The sequence below is a fragment of the Aptenodytes forsteri genome, unplaced genomic scaffold, assembly GCF_000699145.1.
Source record: "Aptenodytes forsteri isolate BGI_AS27 unplaced genomic scaffold, ASM69914v1 Scaffold231, whole genome shotgun sequence".
Lineage (NCBI taxonomy): Eukaryota > Metazoa > Chordata > Aves > Sphenisciformes > Spheniscidae > Aptenodytes > Aptenodytes forsteri.
This window is the reverse complement of record NW_008796046.1, coordinates 3,192,289-3,208,401: the sequence shown is the minus strand read 5'-3', so window position 1 is coordinate 3,208,401 and position 16,113 is coordinate 3,192,289. Positions and strand designations below refer to the sequence as shown.

Sequence of the window (16,113 nt, the reverse complement as noted above, 5' to 3'; positions counted from 1 at the left end):
CTGGCATGTGCAACGGCTCTCCGAAGGCAGGACTCCTGGCTTCTGCTTGTATCTTTGCCACCAACTTTCTGTTTGACCCCCGAAAATCAATTAGAAGGTGGTTTTCCAAATTAACGTTCCATGGGAATTGGCACATGACTGCTCCCACTACATCTATAACTTTCTTTTTTTTTCTTTAGCCCTCCTTGGAATGAGTATATTAATACCTACCTATCTGGTAGAGCTGCCGTGAGGTTAATTTAATATTTGTAAAGTAATTTGATCTGGGGCTAGACGATGCTGTATAAATGCAATGTATTACCATTAAGAAGATCCAGGGAAAAGCCTCTCCCAGTCTGGTAAGGTCACAGAACTGTGCCTCTTTGTGTGGAAAAATATAAGACAATCAGGTGAGGTGGAGCACTTTCAAATGACTCTGTTTTTCCTGATGAAAAGAAAAGCAGCCAGTAAAACAGAGGTGGACCGTTGCAAATGAGCAGAGCATTACAGTATTCTGCCATATATATATATTTATACATATATATACACCTATATATATAAAACCACATAAATATATATCTAAAACTTTCTTGTTTCTCTTCCTGATCTTAATGAGCAAAGATGACTGGATGCCTAAACACAGCCTTCTTGAGCTCTTTGACTGAGGAGGGCTGTGCTCCACCCTTCTTCCTTTCTTCTCTCCTCATAATCAAGGTTTTTCTTTTCATATCACAGCGAACTCTCCTTTGCCTTTCTAGCACCTGCACAGTCTCATAGTAAGCCGCAATGCACTTATTCAATCCTACCTTAAATGTCCTGTCTTTTATCTCCCAAGCTCACTATCTGGATAAGGTAGTGAAAGGTATGCTCTTCCTTCCTATTTTTCCTATTGTCTTTGTGTTTCTTTTAAAAAAATGCACCGTGAACATGCTGTGTTGAGGTTGCATCTCTTCCTCATTGTCACCAAAGTGCTCCCTAATGTCTGGAAGGGCAAACTTTCCAGTCATTTAGGTAGGAAATACCTCCGTAAGTGCTGTGACCCTGTGTTAACATCGTATCAGTGTTCCTACCCGTCCCCTTGTCCCTGCCCTCCCCTCCAAATCATCTCTCATCCTCACCCCTCCTACCCAGGTAAGGCAAGTCAGGAGGAAAGAAAAGTGTCTGTGAATACAGCAGGAGCCCTGTACAGTGATGTGTTTTAATTAAATGTCTATGATTCATTTTGTAACAAGCAGGTGAGTGCACTTTCTGTGTGGAGTCTTCATGTTTTTGGTCCATGACTGCAAAGTCTTACATGGGAACTTTGAGTAATGATATATTGGGGGTTTTTTTCTTAATACAAAAATGTTATGACCTCAAAGCCTCTGGTTGTATAAATCCGCAAAATCTATTGAAATTAGTGACGTTGCGTTAATGTACATTACAACGAAATCCAACCCTATGTTCCTATTTGTAAATGTAAAGCAAGTCTAGGACCCAGGTCTTTTTTCAACGAAGCAGAGGAGGAATTGAACTGTTACAGAATAGAGGCAATTTGCTATCTTAAAAAAGTCTCAGCTGTTGATTAATCAGAGCAATGAGCTAAATTAATTTAGGACTTTTAAATAGAAATTGACAGTTCCACAATGCACTTAGCTTTCTAAAAATATTGAAATAGCACACATCTAGTTAAATACAACAATCTGACAACAAATATGATTGCGTTGGACACAAATATCTTTCTACATGGCTGATTTGACACTAACAGCAGCACAGTGCTGACACCACGCAGCATCATATGTTTGCTGGTTAAACAAACCAAAAAATCAGGTTGAACAAATCAGTTCCTTCCATAGCATTACCCTCCTTTTCAGGCTGTGAGCAATCAGGAATAGCAGCTGTGAGAGGCTGATGAAGAAGGACAGATATGCCAACATATTTGTCCGGTGAACGGTTAAAATGAAGTCTCTGCCATGCAGGGCTCTTGTGGTGTGACAAGAAACATGGTTGCCCTACTGACTTCACTTCTCTGGATGAATTTACAATCTAATGTTTCTCTCTTGTTTCCACTGAGGCTTAAAGGCAGGTTCAGGTACAATCACAAATAGAGAAAAACTTTGAACAGACAAACAAATATTAACGATAAGGAAATGTCCACAGTTAAAATAAGGAGACTTTTGTCTTCAGTGTAATGCAGCAACTGGTAGCTGTCCTTGGACCCCTGTTTATAGATCAGTGGATTGTTCAGTGGTAGTTAGTTTTCTCTCATTGCTTAGCTTCAGTAAAACATACTTGTCTTTATTTAAATTAGGAGAAAAAAGTATTTCTCCTTCTTAGATCAAGGAGAGAGGGTCACTTGTTGTGCCCTTATGAAGTAATAGTGGTGGCATCCTTAGAGGAAGATATGGACCATCGCTAGGGAGTGCGATCAGAACCTCCTGGTCATGTTCCACATCTCAGTGTTTTGCATTTCAAAACCCCAGGACTCCTTCTTTTCATCTCAACAGGTATTGGAGAAGGTTGGATCAAAAGGTAGCAGATAAGCACCAAGGGGATAGAAAAGATGAGAAATCAACCTGCAGAGCCTGGGTCCAGGGACCTTCAGTACTGATTTGCCCATTCAGTGGCCCAGGTTTTTTTACTAAGTCTTCTGTAGCTGTCATTTTTCCTCTGGATAGCCTTTTGACTCACCTTTATGCCCAAGAATAAAGACACATTATATTTAGTGAGTATTTCAGTGGGTAACAGGTTAAGCAACATAATAAGAATAAAAGATTGTCTCTTACCATGCATGGCCTCTTTTGGAAAGATTAGCAATAGCTGAAACATTAGAAGTACATGGTTTTTACTTGGCTAACTGCATGGTGTGCATTTTTCAAAACTAAATTACTCATGCCCTTTTGGCTTTCTTAATTATTAACATCTTTCTGGTTGAAATCCCTTCCCAGTAATCCTTGTTGTCAAGGGTGAGCCTGATTTACTGCTAAATCTTTCCTACAGCCTTACAATAAACCAGTAAGTCAGAGAAGATGCAGAGTTGTTTCTAAATTGGAGGGCAAGTTTCAATAGCAAACATCAGCATGATTCAACCAAGAAGCTCTAACTAGAACTGGAGTGGAGTCTTCTAAACTAAGGCCTAATTAACATTGGTAATGGTTAAAATGAAAAGAGGTGCCTACGATTAAAGAGGTGCTGATTTTAGAGAGAGCTTCTCCATCCAGAATACCATTGGAGCTGATGGTACATCAACGTAATTAATTTCTATTGTTGGTTATCAATTCTCGCTCTTAAAAAATAACCACATTAACACTGTAGTGAGACATATAAACAGCTAGCCTAAATGTAAAGACGCTGAACAACATTTGAATTCAGGAATGACTGCAAGGTGACTTCTTTGGGCTGCTCCTGAAGTCTGAGAAGCAGTGAGAACCCAAGGTCTGACCACAGCCAATTCCCTCATTTGTACAGTTGTAAGCAACAGGAGCTCTGGCAAGTAACTTTTTAATCTTCGTTTTACAGGATGCATCTGATTAAGGGTTTCTGTATTCCCACCATCACAAAATATCATGGTGGTAGTTTAAGAGTTGAGTGTTTTTCAGGACACTTTACCAGGTTTCTCATAATTTGCAGGGCTCAGCTGATGCTTTGCTCCTCCCCTTCAGTCTTACAGAACTACTGCAGGTCACTTGCTGATTGTTGTTCTCTCAAGCTCCAGGTGTTTGCATCCTCACATGTTGCATTCAGCCATGTCCTACTCATTTCGGAGTTCAACTACTGTCTATTTGGACTTGCTAGAACATCCATCAGTGCTTTCCTACTGACAGTGGAGGAAAGATAATAGCCTTATCTTTTAAGTCCAATTTAAAGTGGCAATGAGGCTTGGCTTGAAGAAAAATCACATTGAACATTGTTTATAATTGGACTAATTAGAGAAGGCTTTAACTGTACAGATCATTAAGAGCCGATAATTTTACCAACAATCTTCAAATGGCAGGATAATTTCTGATTCTGGTGACACTCTGCTTTGACTCTGATACTCTTTCCTTGTCTAGTTCAAAATTAGTCCACTTTTTATATTGCTTCCCTGGTCTGTGCTGTCTCTTGCATGGCAGACCTGACATCTTTGTGAATGTCCCACAGTATCATCATCTTTCAGCAGCGCTTCCATGTGCTTCAGTTGGAAACTCACATAAAGAGTCCGTCCCCCCCAAAAAAAAAGCCCTATTCATATATTTAATTCTCTTAGTCACCCAAATACAGTTAACAAACACAAACAGGAATAATGGATCATTAATGACTCTAGCTATGAGAACTGAGAGCTGCAAGATTATGGTGGTGTAAATCTGTGAGGATTAAGCCATCCTGCTGTGTTGATATTCAGAAGCACTTTGGAGACAAGATGATCTTTTTGCTTTATTCCCCAGCATGGGGGAAAGGAAGGGATAAAGTTTATTTGTATCGTCTTTTCGTCAAGTGCTTTGAAGTGCACCGTCTGTGGAATGGGGAGTACACCGTTCCTATCTCTGTAGTGTTAGTGATGGCCAAGTCTTTATGCAGTGAACCAGTTTAGAAATAGTAGTACTTACAGGTCCATTCTCCTAGATACATTGGCCTACACATCCATGTTAACTTCTAACTTTCTGAAGCTACGAGTCTTCTGACAGCTGCTGTTTCATTGTGTTGTTTTCTATTAATGGTTCCCTTTCTCATTACTTCTGAAAACTGTCTGCTCTCCTACCAAACCCATGACACAGGAGAGGTACAATTTAATCCTCACAGCACTGATACTTTGCTGTGCCTTGTAATGTAATGGTTAATATCTGAAAACTTTTATGTTCGTGGATCTGTGAAGAAGAATTTATCTCATTAGGAAACAGTTCTCTCTGACTGCTTGGAAGACTTATCTCATTAGGAACCAGAGATGACTCTCCTTGACGGGAGGGGGTAAATTTGCTTTCTAGACTTGAAAGATGCCAAAACAATGGAGTTTGACATTGCACGTGGGAGTTATCCCACTTCAGATATCTACAGCATAGATGCTTATATCTCAGCTAGTCATGCTGGGTTCCCTTGATAGTCAAGGAAGAGGAATAGACACTTTGGGAAGGCATAATCTCATGAGATTCTCTCTCTCTTCTGTCTCTCGTCTCCCAGCTGATGCTTTTCCTCCCTCTGTCTGCTTTCTGAGATCCTTGACTTAGTTTCTATGGGTCCAGATCAAAAAGATTCAGAGGAAATCATGAAAGTCCATTCAGATAGTCTGAAACACATTTCATATAGACAATGAGTTGCACACAAAAGTCAAAGACGTAGGACTGAAAAGGGTCTCCTCAGTTAGAGTCCAGTCTTCTGCTGTCAAGGGCAATCACATTGTGTAAAACTTCATATAAATTTACCAAGCTCTATTGATAGATCAGTGAGGCTTCTCCTTAATACTCCTACTGGGAGGCTACTCCAAAACTTTATCCCTTTGCTCCTGGCAAATGATTCTTTTTTCTTTCTAACTTCCAGCCAGAATTTATTCATGCTTGGTTTATGTCCATTTGTTCTTATGCCAGCATTATTCTCTTTAGCTTAAATAGCTCTTTTCCCTTCTCACTGTTTATCTGTTTCATGCATTTGTGGAAAACAGTCACAGTCTTTTCAGCCTTTGCTGTGCTAGAATAGACAAATCAAGCTCTTCTCATTTCTTTAGATGCAGAAGGTGCTCCCATCCTAATTATATCAGCCATTTTCTGACACGCCAAATTCCCCCTTTCCTAAGCCTGGGAGAGTAGAGCACATGCAGCTCCATATGAGCTCCTAATTTTTACAGTTATATTAGTTTTTCCTTATACTTGCTGGACACTCCTCATGTGAGACATCTGAAGATCATTTGCTTTTGTCAGTCTCAGAGCAAGTGATCAATCACTACAGTATTTTTTCTGTCTAATAATATTAGATCTTTGCTTTTGAGATCTTTGTTCCAAAGATTATGAAATGCAAAATACAATTGAAACAAAACCAACAAAATGCAATCCCTCTTTTCCCTCTGAATTTTCATCATGTGAAACCTCATAGGCCTAACTTAAACCGTTTCCAGGATTTGGACCTGTTCCTACATGGCTTGGAACCAAACCCAGGAGACTTTTTGTCTTTAGCTCCCAGCAAAAACGTCTAAGACCTATCTTCTTCCCATTGCAGAAAATAAGAGTCTGCTCCAGGATTTAAACACTACTTGTTGGGTTAAAAATCTAGTGATATCCAACCCTTCTTCTCTCATCCTTTTACAGTGGCATCTTCAACTTCTTATCACTCAACTCTTTTTGGTTCTCACTGCACTCCTGTCCAGGTCAACATCACAGCACCTTTGCAAGGAGTTTCCTGCTCAGCCTCTGCAACTGCAGGATAGAAAAGAACTTTTTGGGATGGGTTATACAAAGTCCAAGCAGTAAAAACATGAAGTGTGCTCAATGGTGATGCCCCAGCCAAGCTCTAATGGAGCCATGCAGAAAACACATGAAGTGAGATTTCTTCAGAGGTTTTTCATCTAGACAAATTTAGGCAGATTTATAAAGAGGGGAAAACAGTCACATCTCTACCATCAGGATGGTCCCATCCAAACTGAATTTATCTACTCCAAAGTGGGATTACCTACCTAGCTAAGTAATTTTAGCAGGTTATTTTAACAAGTAGTACACTTCTTCCTCTCTCATTCTCCAAAACAGCTGAATGCTTTCAGCTTGTACTGAAAGTAAGTAAAGGGAACAAGCAAATAAATTAGCTCTAGCATTGGAAAAAACTCAGATTAAATGGTTAAAAGTTTGGCACTGTTGTAAGTAACTGAAGGCAGGGTATTAAAATGGAGAATTTCAAGTAGCCTTGCCTATAAATAGCTCTTCTGTAGTATATATATACTAATATAGTGTATAAATACCAAAATATGCACACACACAAGCATGCTCACACACACATACACACACATTGTATGCTCCCCCCAGAGTACACACTTTAAAAGACTGAAATACAACAGATATATTTGTAAATGAAAAATTTATTTAAGATCCTTTTAAAGGACTTTTCCTTACCACCTTTGTTTCTTTTTCCATTCGGTCCCTGTAAATCTGTCACTTGTTAAAAAACAATCCTAGAAAGGATATTAAGTTCACCATGAAATGATTCCTCAGTTAAAAGGCATTTCTGAACGACATTTCCCCAGCGCAGGACACACGATGACGTGGTGTGCTCTACATGCTGTCTCAGCACTTCCTTGGGCAGACCCTCATGCATCATGCCGTCAACCAGATGTTGTGACAACGCACACCTCTTCGCCACCATGTTGTAACCCTTTAGGACAGGATAAGTCTCTGTTGTTTGCACAGTTTCACAAACAAACCTGTCTTGCAAAGCTGAGGGTTTGAAGAAACTCAAACTATGTGGCAGGATTGCACAACACACGTATAAATAGAGAGGGCCTTAAAACAGGGCTCAGGAAGACTGAATTGTGTTCCTGGTATAATCAGTCCTGCTGAGTGACCTTGACAGTCACTTCAGTCCCTTGTACGTCAGTTTCCTAAGCTATAAAATGTGGCTTACATTTCTGACTGCTTCTCGGTAAAGATTTTTGAGCTCTGCAGGTAAAAAAACCCCAGAACCGTATAAGCTAAGCAGCCTCCCTCACACCGCTGCTTACTGTGGAAATTACTCTGCTATTTTCTTGGGGGTGAAAAAAAAGGACATAAATCTCGCCGAGAGGTCATCAGATGAGAAAATCAAACCCTAGTGAGCGGACTGGGAGCTTGGTGTTCATCCTCCCTATGTTTTATCGCCTATAAAAGGAACGCCTGTCTCTGTGCTGAGCTCTCTCTCTAGTCAGTGGGGAGAAATGGGTGTTTCCAGAGTGTGCTTCAGCTCATCGGTATGGGCACTGAACACACACGAGGGGATTTATGCCATGGGACAGTCTTTTTCTCTGCTGACTACAGAGAGAGTTGAAGGTATCTCCGTTATAGGTGAACTGTAACCAGATGAGATGAATCCCACCCAAAAAACCCCAGTAGAGAAATCGGGTGTTCTCCAAATATTTTCTAATATAGGAAGTGCCTTCCCTTTCCAGCCAGCTTTGACCGCTTACCAGTCAGAGGTCTCAGTATTGCTGAAAGCCAGCTGCTTTATCCTGCTGGGTGTTAGGGACTTTAACCCTACATGCAATTTAGGTAACCCTAAATCTTGGTCTTACAAAGCAAAAGCTTTGAGACATTCAGAGGACAGGATAGGTTTTACAATCAATGAAGCAGAACAATCTCATTCCCTCCCTGAAGCTCACCATTCCCTCGATCCAGTTAGTGAGGCTGTGCTGTGAGGACCTCCTGGGAGATAGCAGCCCATTGAGTGGTCACCACCGTCCTGATACCGAACTGGGACAGCTGACTCCAGGTGGGAAGACACCAAGTGGGAGTGGAGAAATAAACTGAAGGCAAAGGGAAAAAGCTGTTTAATTAGCCCCTTTCCAGGCTGCGTTGCTTTGTCTTTCCAGTGCATTTGAATGTGCGGCTGTTTGCCTTGCAGAGGGATGCCCTGGCTTGTGTAACGGCAACGGCAGATGCACTTTGGACACGAATGGCTGGCACTGTGTCTGCCAGCTGGGCTGGAGAGGAGCAGGCTGCGATACTTCCATGGAGACGGCGTGCGGCGATGGGAAAGACAACGATGGAGGTAGGACATGAGCACGTGATGTCAGGCTTCACAGAGCCTATAAACTTTGCACAGTGAACAGTCAGCTGGGCTTGATTCTGCAGGGCAGATTGTTTTTTGGCAGCTGGTGGAGAACAGACAGTGAAGTCTGCCAGGCTGACTCAGCCAGAGTGGATCTGAATTCAAATGAAATGGATTTGGACTTGGGGTGCCAGGGCTGAAGAGGGAGGTTTGTTTATCCTCAAATCAAGTCCATATACCAGAGAGCAGGCAGAGGCTATGCACTCGTCCTATCACTCCGCCCCAGCCGGGTGGCTCAGCAGTGACGCGATGGGACCACCTCAGATAGCAAACACCCCCGGTTTGAACTTTGGCCTCACTGCCTGAGGTTTTCATCAAGGCTCTCTGGTAGGTCACTACTGACTTGGTATGGATGTTTTGCAGAAACTTAGAGGCTTCGGTGACTGGTCCCCGTGCCCACAAGCCATCCAGTCCCTCTCATACCATGTTTTATTGATTACAGTTCCATATGTAATGATGTCAGGCATGTGAATAATAGCCCTGCGTAATGCAAACTTAATATTCAGAGTTATCTCATTACAAAGGAAACCCTGGTGCAGTGTGAAGGTTTGAATTAGAGGGCAGGAGATGAGATATTAAATTTAAGGCATAAGGGAGACTGCATAATTTGTTTTGTTGTCACTCAGCAAAAGGCTTTGTAAACCACAGGTCTGGGCCAGGACCCAGACTGTGAAGTGGAGACTGCATTTTGCAAGCCCCTATTTTATCATATTCACAAGAACAGTACAGTTAAAAAAAAATATAAAAATAGCCAAGCCAAGACTGTGATTATCTGCTTCACAGCAACTGGGATTCTGATTGAATATTTTAAATACTTCTGCACATCTGGCATGGCAAATGGACCAAATTATCCCTTTAGAAAAGATGGAAAAAATTGGAGAACCATACAAAGAGTACAGACTATAAAACAAAGGTCGCTTTTTGCCTCACATGAAACTGAGTATCACTGTACTCGTCTTTCCTATTTACAGCTGACACAGGGCAGCAATGAAGTTCATCACACCAGATGTGTAAAAATATGTTAAATAGAGCCCAGTTTCCATGGAAAAAATAACCAACAAAAACCCTGTGAAGTTTTTAGAGAGAGAGGGGAGAAGGAGTAATCCAGCCTAATATACAAGGTAGACGACATCTGTATAATATCAAAAAGAGCATGACCAGACTCTGAGCAGGTTGATGGAACACCATCTCCTCGTATCTCCTGGTTCAAAGTGCTAACCTTGTAACTGGGTTGCCCTCACCTTGAAACGAGCCATTTGTCGCCTTGCTAGCCTGCAGGACAGCAGATGTAGACAGGAGAGACAAAAGGTATCGACCTGTTTACAAGTTAGTACACATCAGCTGCTAACTTGCATTTGGTGAACTTGTGTGGAGCGGTGGTGCACACAGCTAGAGCAGAACAACTGATAGGTTGTAACATATTGCCATGTGACAGCTTATTCATGTGTCAGAGCCCACAAATGAGTGTTGACTTTACTCTTGGTACACTAAAGAAAAATACATGTGCATGGTGCGCATTAGAGTTTACAGATAATCCATGTCATACACCGTGCTATTCTTTTGATTTTGCTATACTACTGCTAAGGACTCTCCTCAGCTGGAAAGTGGGACAGGTATATGTTTAACTTCTCAAGTTGATTTTTATACATGTTTATGGATCATTTGTGCTATATTTGTGGGCTCAGATCTAGAATTCCAACCTCTGAGATGTAGGGGCATCAGCAGTGGTGAGACACTTCGACTTTGAAGCCCGAGTTCCTTGTTTAGTACAGGGATTTGAATATGGTTACATGAACTGGTAAAGAAAGGCTGATTCTGGACTTGTTTCCTAGTTGTTATGCTGATCCCTATAGCAAGACAGCTGGAGAATTTGAAGAACATCCATAGAGTAATTTAGGTTGGAAGGGACTTCCAGCAGTTCTCTATTTCAACCCCCTGCTCAAAGCAGGTCTAATTACATCAGGTTGCTCAGAACTGTGCTCAGTCAACTCTTGAACACCTCCAAGGATAGAGATTCCACCTCTCTGGGCAACCTGCTCCAGTATATGACCATCCTTATAGTAAACATTTTTCTCCTAGTATCTAATCATAATTTTCTGTGTTCCAACTTAATGGCTGTTGCCTTTTGTCCAGCACCACCTGAGACATCCTGGAGTACCCCAACTGGCTTCTGGCTTTCCCTCCACAATAACTTGGATCTCTAGTAGAGCTTATATATATGTTTCATGTGTGACAGCTGCTTTGGATTTCTCAGATATCCAAAGGCAAGTCAAATCACACTAGGCACCCGTGTTTAGGAAGCAGAATTGAGCCCATATTTGATGGAACCACTTTGTCACCACAAACATTATACCTTGGGAAACTGCTGTGCTTCGAAGAGCACTGAAGAGATGTAGGCCTGAACAGCCTCTTGAAAGAGCATGTGGTATGTGTATGAACACTATGGCTTCTCCCTCTTTTGGGGTCCTATCACAGTCTCTGGAGTGATGCAGCCTCAGGGCTGGAGGAAGGTAGTTTATTTGACTGTTCACCGTAAAGGATTTCAGGGCTATTGCTGAATTTGTCTTCATATGCACATGAATGTAGGCAATGGAGATGGGAGTCCTTCCATGATGCTTTAGAAGTCAAACATCTGAGCTAGTCACCGTGGGTGCCATCAGCGGAGAGAGATAGATTTAGGGCATCATCTCTCTGAGCTATTTCAGAGATCACCTCGTAGGTGCCTACTTTTGGTTGGCGACCGCTGCCCGTCGAGTCACTTTCTGCTCAGAGCAGCATCTCTCAAAGCTGAGACACCACGGTGGGGCCATTCACGCTACAGGGGGGCTTCACCCTGCCTGAGCTCATCAGAAGCTGGTTCCCGTGCTGTGGTATCGTGTGTCTGCTAATCAAGATCCCTGCAGCTGGAAATTCCTCAGGATAATGGGAGCTGAAGTCAGAATCTTTTTCATCAGATCCCAGCCTAATCATACCCTGAGGGAGATGGGTACCAAATTACAGGGCGTGTTTGCTTCTTAAATCTGGAGGCTGTTCAGATAAACAATAACAAGCTAAGCAGAAGTCACTCAGAGAGAGACTTGGTGAAATGTAATCTCGGTTCAGGTTAGAAAAAAGGTGTCTCAGAGAGCAGTCCCCTCTCCACACACAAGTGTCGTTTGTCAAAGCTCGCACTTAGGTTTCACACCCAGGTCCACTTTATTTACACTTTTAAACACAAAGCCCTCCAACTTGAAAGGAGTTGTAGCAAGTAACTAAGAGCACGTGATCATCCAGTATCAGTCAAGGGAAAACAGTGCAGTGACAGAGCTTTAACAATCGGGGTGAAAGGCTAGGATTTTGCACATTTGACCTAAGAGGCCACCTGTATTACAACAAATGGGAGGTGTTTCCTTAAAATAAGCCGAGAAAAGTGGTTCTTGCCTCTCTTTGGCAGTCTAATTCATGGCTGCAAACACTCACTGCCTGAGAGTAGTCCTGTCTCACCTCACGCTGAGTGCTCTGTCATGTGCTTGAAGAATAAGAAGTTTGAAGGTTTAAAAGACCAAGGAAATCATCTTCTGTGACAAATCCTAGAAGTAGAATTAATGGCATTTGACAAAGCCTTAAGAACAGGCTGATATGCCATAGGCTAAATATGGGCTCCACTGCATTTGTAGACTCCTCCATCAGGAACAGAGTGTACAGAAAAAATGGAGGGGAAGAGGAGAGCATATTCTTCACAGTCTCACAGATATGCTATTGAGCATCAAAGCTGTGTTAACCATCTTTGCTCTGGAGAAATCATCTAACTGTATGACTCCCTCCACATCGAGAGCCAGAGAGCTGGCCAATTCACCCTGTCCTTGTCTGGATACACCCCACTGTCCTGAAACTATGATAGAATTACACATATTAAACTAAATTGCTCTTTTGGTCTAAAAGTTCTGTCAGATCAACACAGTAACTTCACTTGAGGGCCTTTGTTACTGTTTTGGGCTTTCCCAGAGTAGCGAAGTCTTCCAGATAGGGTAAAGCTTGCTGGTTCTCCGGGAAGTGGAACTAACGGCATGCTTCATTTCCTGCTTTGAACAATTCTAGTTGCTAAACAGCTGCTGAACTCTGCCCAAAGTGAATCTACTTTACTTGTGAAAGGCAAGAGTCTTTCTCAGATGAAAAATATGCCTGGAATATAAATGTTCCGAATGTTATCTAACCCTTCATATTCATTAGAGGTTGATGTTCAGTTGTCTGCTGTTCTCTGCTGCCTCTTCCCAATTTAAACACTTCCAAAGGCTTGTGTTAGTGATTACTGCAGGATAATTTAAATAGATAGATAGACAGATGGATAGATAGACAGATAGATAGATAATCTTCCCAGTCAAATAATGCTGGCCTGTCCTAACGTATATTGCACACCATTACATAGAAGTATGGCAACTTCATTTTTCTTACATGTCACCTGGTCAATGATCACTTGGGAGTGATGAAAATAAACCATCCTCTTTTTCTGCAAGAAGTGTAGTAGTGAGGCATCTGCCCCTCAGTTTTTGTCTCATTCATGACAGCTACATGCAATGCATTTAGCCTAGCGTGAACACAGGGTTCCAGTGGACTCGTGGCCCCGTTTTGCCTTTGCAAGTTCAGTCTGCGCTCCACCAGGTGCTACCCAAGAGCTCCCAGGTGGAGCAATGCTTATGCTATCTATCCTTCCCTCTATCCTCCTGGGCCAGAGCAACTAAAAGTTGCCTTAGTCTTCAAACCCTGGAGCAGTGAGCAGCTCAGAGCCACCAAGCCACTGCACAGGGGATTTTTGCCTTTCCATGCAGCCTTGAGTATTAGTTATTGCTGCCACTAAAACCCACCTCTCACTTCAGGGACGATGTAATTCAGGAATGGGCTTTCTGAGGCAAATCAATGCTGTTTGTTTAACTGTACCATAGACCATTGGTGCAACTCCATGGAGTAATGCTTCGTGTCTTGCTTGCCCCATTCAAGGGTCAGGTAGTGCTTGTAGTAAGGTGGAGACTTTCCTAATGCTTTGGGACAGCAGCACTTCAAATTCTCTGGCAAGAGAAATTTTGGCTCTGCGCACTGGCCTTCTTAACACCCATGCGTCCACCATCTGTCCACCACATGCCAAATAATGCGTAAGGGAGCTGGCAGGAGTCTGCATTGCTCTTTGCCAGTACATAGGGTTACACCTGAAGGTAGCGGCAGGGTTGTAAAGGGAATTGTAAAGAATCCAGGAGAACCCCAGAACGCAAACCTGTGTCTTTGCAAATGCTTGAGCTGCCGACAAGGTGGTGGGGTGCTTTCAGATTTTTTTTTTTTCTTTTTGCACACTGTTATGAACCTTTACTTCATGCCTGCAAGGCTTTTATATCACAAGAAGATTGTCTCCTGGGCATGGTGTGGGAGCTGTCTGCTTCCTCAAAACCATAAAGAATGATGCATTAATGTGCTAGCTACATTTATGAAGGGAAGTGTTGAGATCTGAATGCACCTGGGAAAACAGGCATCATAAATTAGCATTTACCATCACAGATAGATCCAGTCAAACAACAGTCAAACATCTTGGAGGAACCACAAAGCGCCGCTAAAAAGATGAGAAAGTCTGCTGTACCTGAAAAGATTGGCTAGCTGGTATAATTTGTTATAAATCACCGAGCTTCTCTTCCTCTGTTTTATGATGACTGTTAATCAACCTTTCCTCAAGTAGGAGAACAAAATGACCAGTTCACACTTTCAGGTTTCAGCTTTTTGCTGATTCTGTGTTGGACGGTAACACTTGAGTATCACCTGCTGCCGGTTGTTAGCACTGGGGCTGTCAGGAGGGCGGTGTGAACCCAGGCATTACAGCATCCAGAAGCAGGTGTTTGTTGTGCCATTACTGTGGATGATGTGTTGTGAACTGAGGGTCTAGCAGTGGCTGTGGGTTGTCTTGACAGCTTGGGAGAGTTCCTGGTGCTTTTGACTAGTCCTTAATGAAATGCCTTTGATGAACAGATTCAGAAAGAAACCATGACAGTGTCCTCTGTGTCGAAAGAAACGTACCGTTGTCTGCTGAAATGAGGGAAGTTACTGATGGGAAGGAGGCACTGCTGGTATATAAGATGTAACAAAAGGTGACATGAACCATCTTCAGAAAAGACAGGCTTGGACACGCATTTCACAAAGCATTTCTGGACCTGAAAAGATGCTTAAACAGAGTTTGGGCACCAATGCTCAAAGAAGAAATTCAGGAAAGCTCTGCCAGACCTGCTTTAGCACCTGAGGCAAACTCTTGCCTCCTCTTTGGGGCACAAACTCCCCTTAAAAACCTAAGGTTTTGCCCCGAGTGTGCTCAGGGTGCATAGAGTGCATGGCCACTTTCCTCTTGACCAGGATTTGAGAAACATGCCTATATCTGAGTTATCTGCGACCATTTTCCAAGCTGTGCTCAGATAATTGCTTGAATTGCCTTGGATTCAGTCAACAGATTATGTTAGGGTGAACTTTTCAGCAGTAGCTTAACACTTGCAGCACTTGCCAGGAAACCAAGAGACCTTGGTGACAAGGATATCTCAGCTGCTGAGGGTGTGAACCCATTGCTCCCACAAAAAATTTCTGAGCTCTGAGTCCCTTTTTCTCAGAGGAATCACTTTTGAGAGGTGCTTCGGCTCCTGGAGGAGGCAGTTTCAGGTACGGTATTGCATGACCGTTGATCAAGTTAAGCAACCTGTACTTACTGCACTGTCTGAATGCCAGTCTCTCCGCTGCTGGGAAGGGGCCTCACATACATGCCTTGCTCAGCTTCATGAATATCACTCCAAACATAGATTGCCTGGTTTCTGTGCTGCTTTGCTGGTTGTGCAATGTGTAAGTCCCTTTGTTAAAAGCCTGCCTGCAGAAGGGAAGAAACCCACGAAACCAGCTGCACGAACTGTATCCTGCAGAGCAATGATGAGTTAGAGGATGCTGTGAACTTGTAGATGCTAAACACGTTATTATAGCTCTGGTTTATGCCCAACTAGTGGTGATTATCATGTGTTTTCTGTCACGCCCGGTATCACTACAGGCTGGGGGATAAAGGGATTGAGAGCGGCCCTGCCGAGAAGGACTTAGGGGTACTGGTGGATGAAAAGCTGGACATGAGCCGGCAATGTGCGCTCGCAGCCCAGAAGGCCAATCGTATCCTGGGCTGCATCCAAAGCAGCGTGGCCAGCAGGTCGAGGGAGGGGATTCTGCCCCTCTACTCTGCTCTGGTGAGACCCCACCTGCAGCAGTGCATCCAACTCTGGGGTCCTCAGCACAGGAAAGACACGGACCTGCTGGAGCAAGTCCAGAGGAGGGCCACAAAGATGATCAGGGGGATGGAACACCTCTGCTATGAAGAAAGGCTGAGAGAGTTGGGGTTGTTCAGCCTGGAGAAGAGAAGGCTCC

General features: G+C 42.9%; 1 protein-coding gene across 1 annotated transcript in view; it reads left to right on the top strand.

Moving 5' to 3' along the window:
- The window catches only part of TENM4 (teneurin transmembrane protein 4), a 421,264-nt gene that overhangs the window by 294,348 nt on the left and 110,803 nt on the right, over window positions 1-16,113 (top strand). The window contains exons 14-15 of the mRNA XM_009286142.2: window positions 815-841; window positions 8,506-8,652. Coding sequence (XP_009284417.1) covers window positions 815-841; window positions 8,506-8,652 — 174 coding nt within the window. The remainder of the gene's footprint in view (window positions 1-814; window positions 842-8,505; window positions 8,653-16,113) is intronic.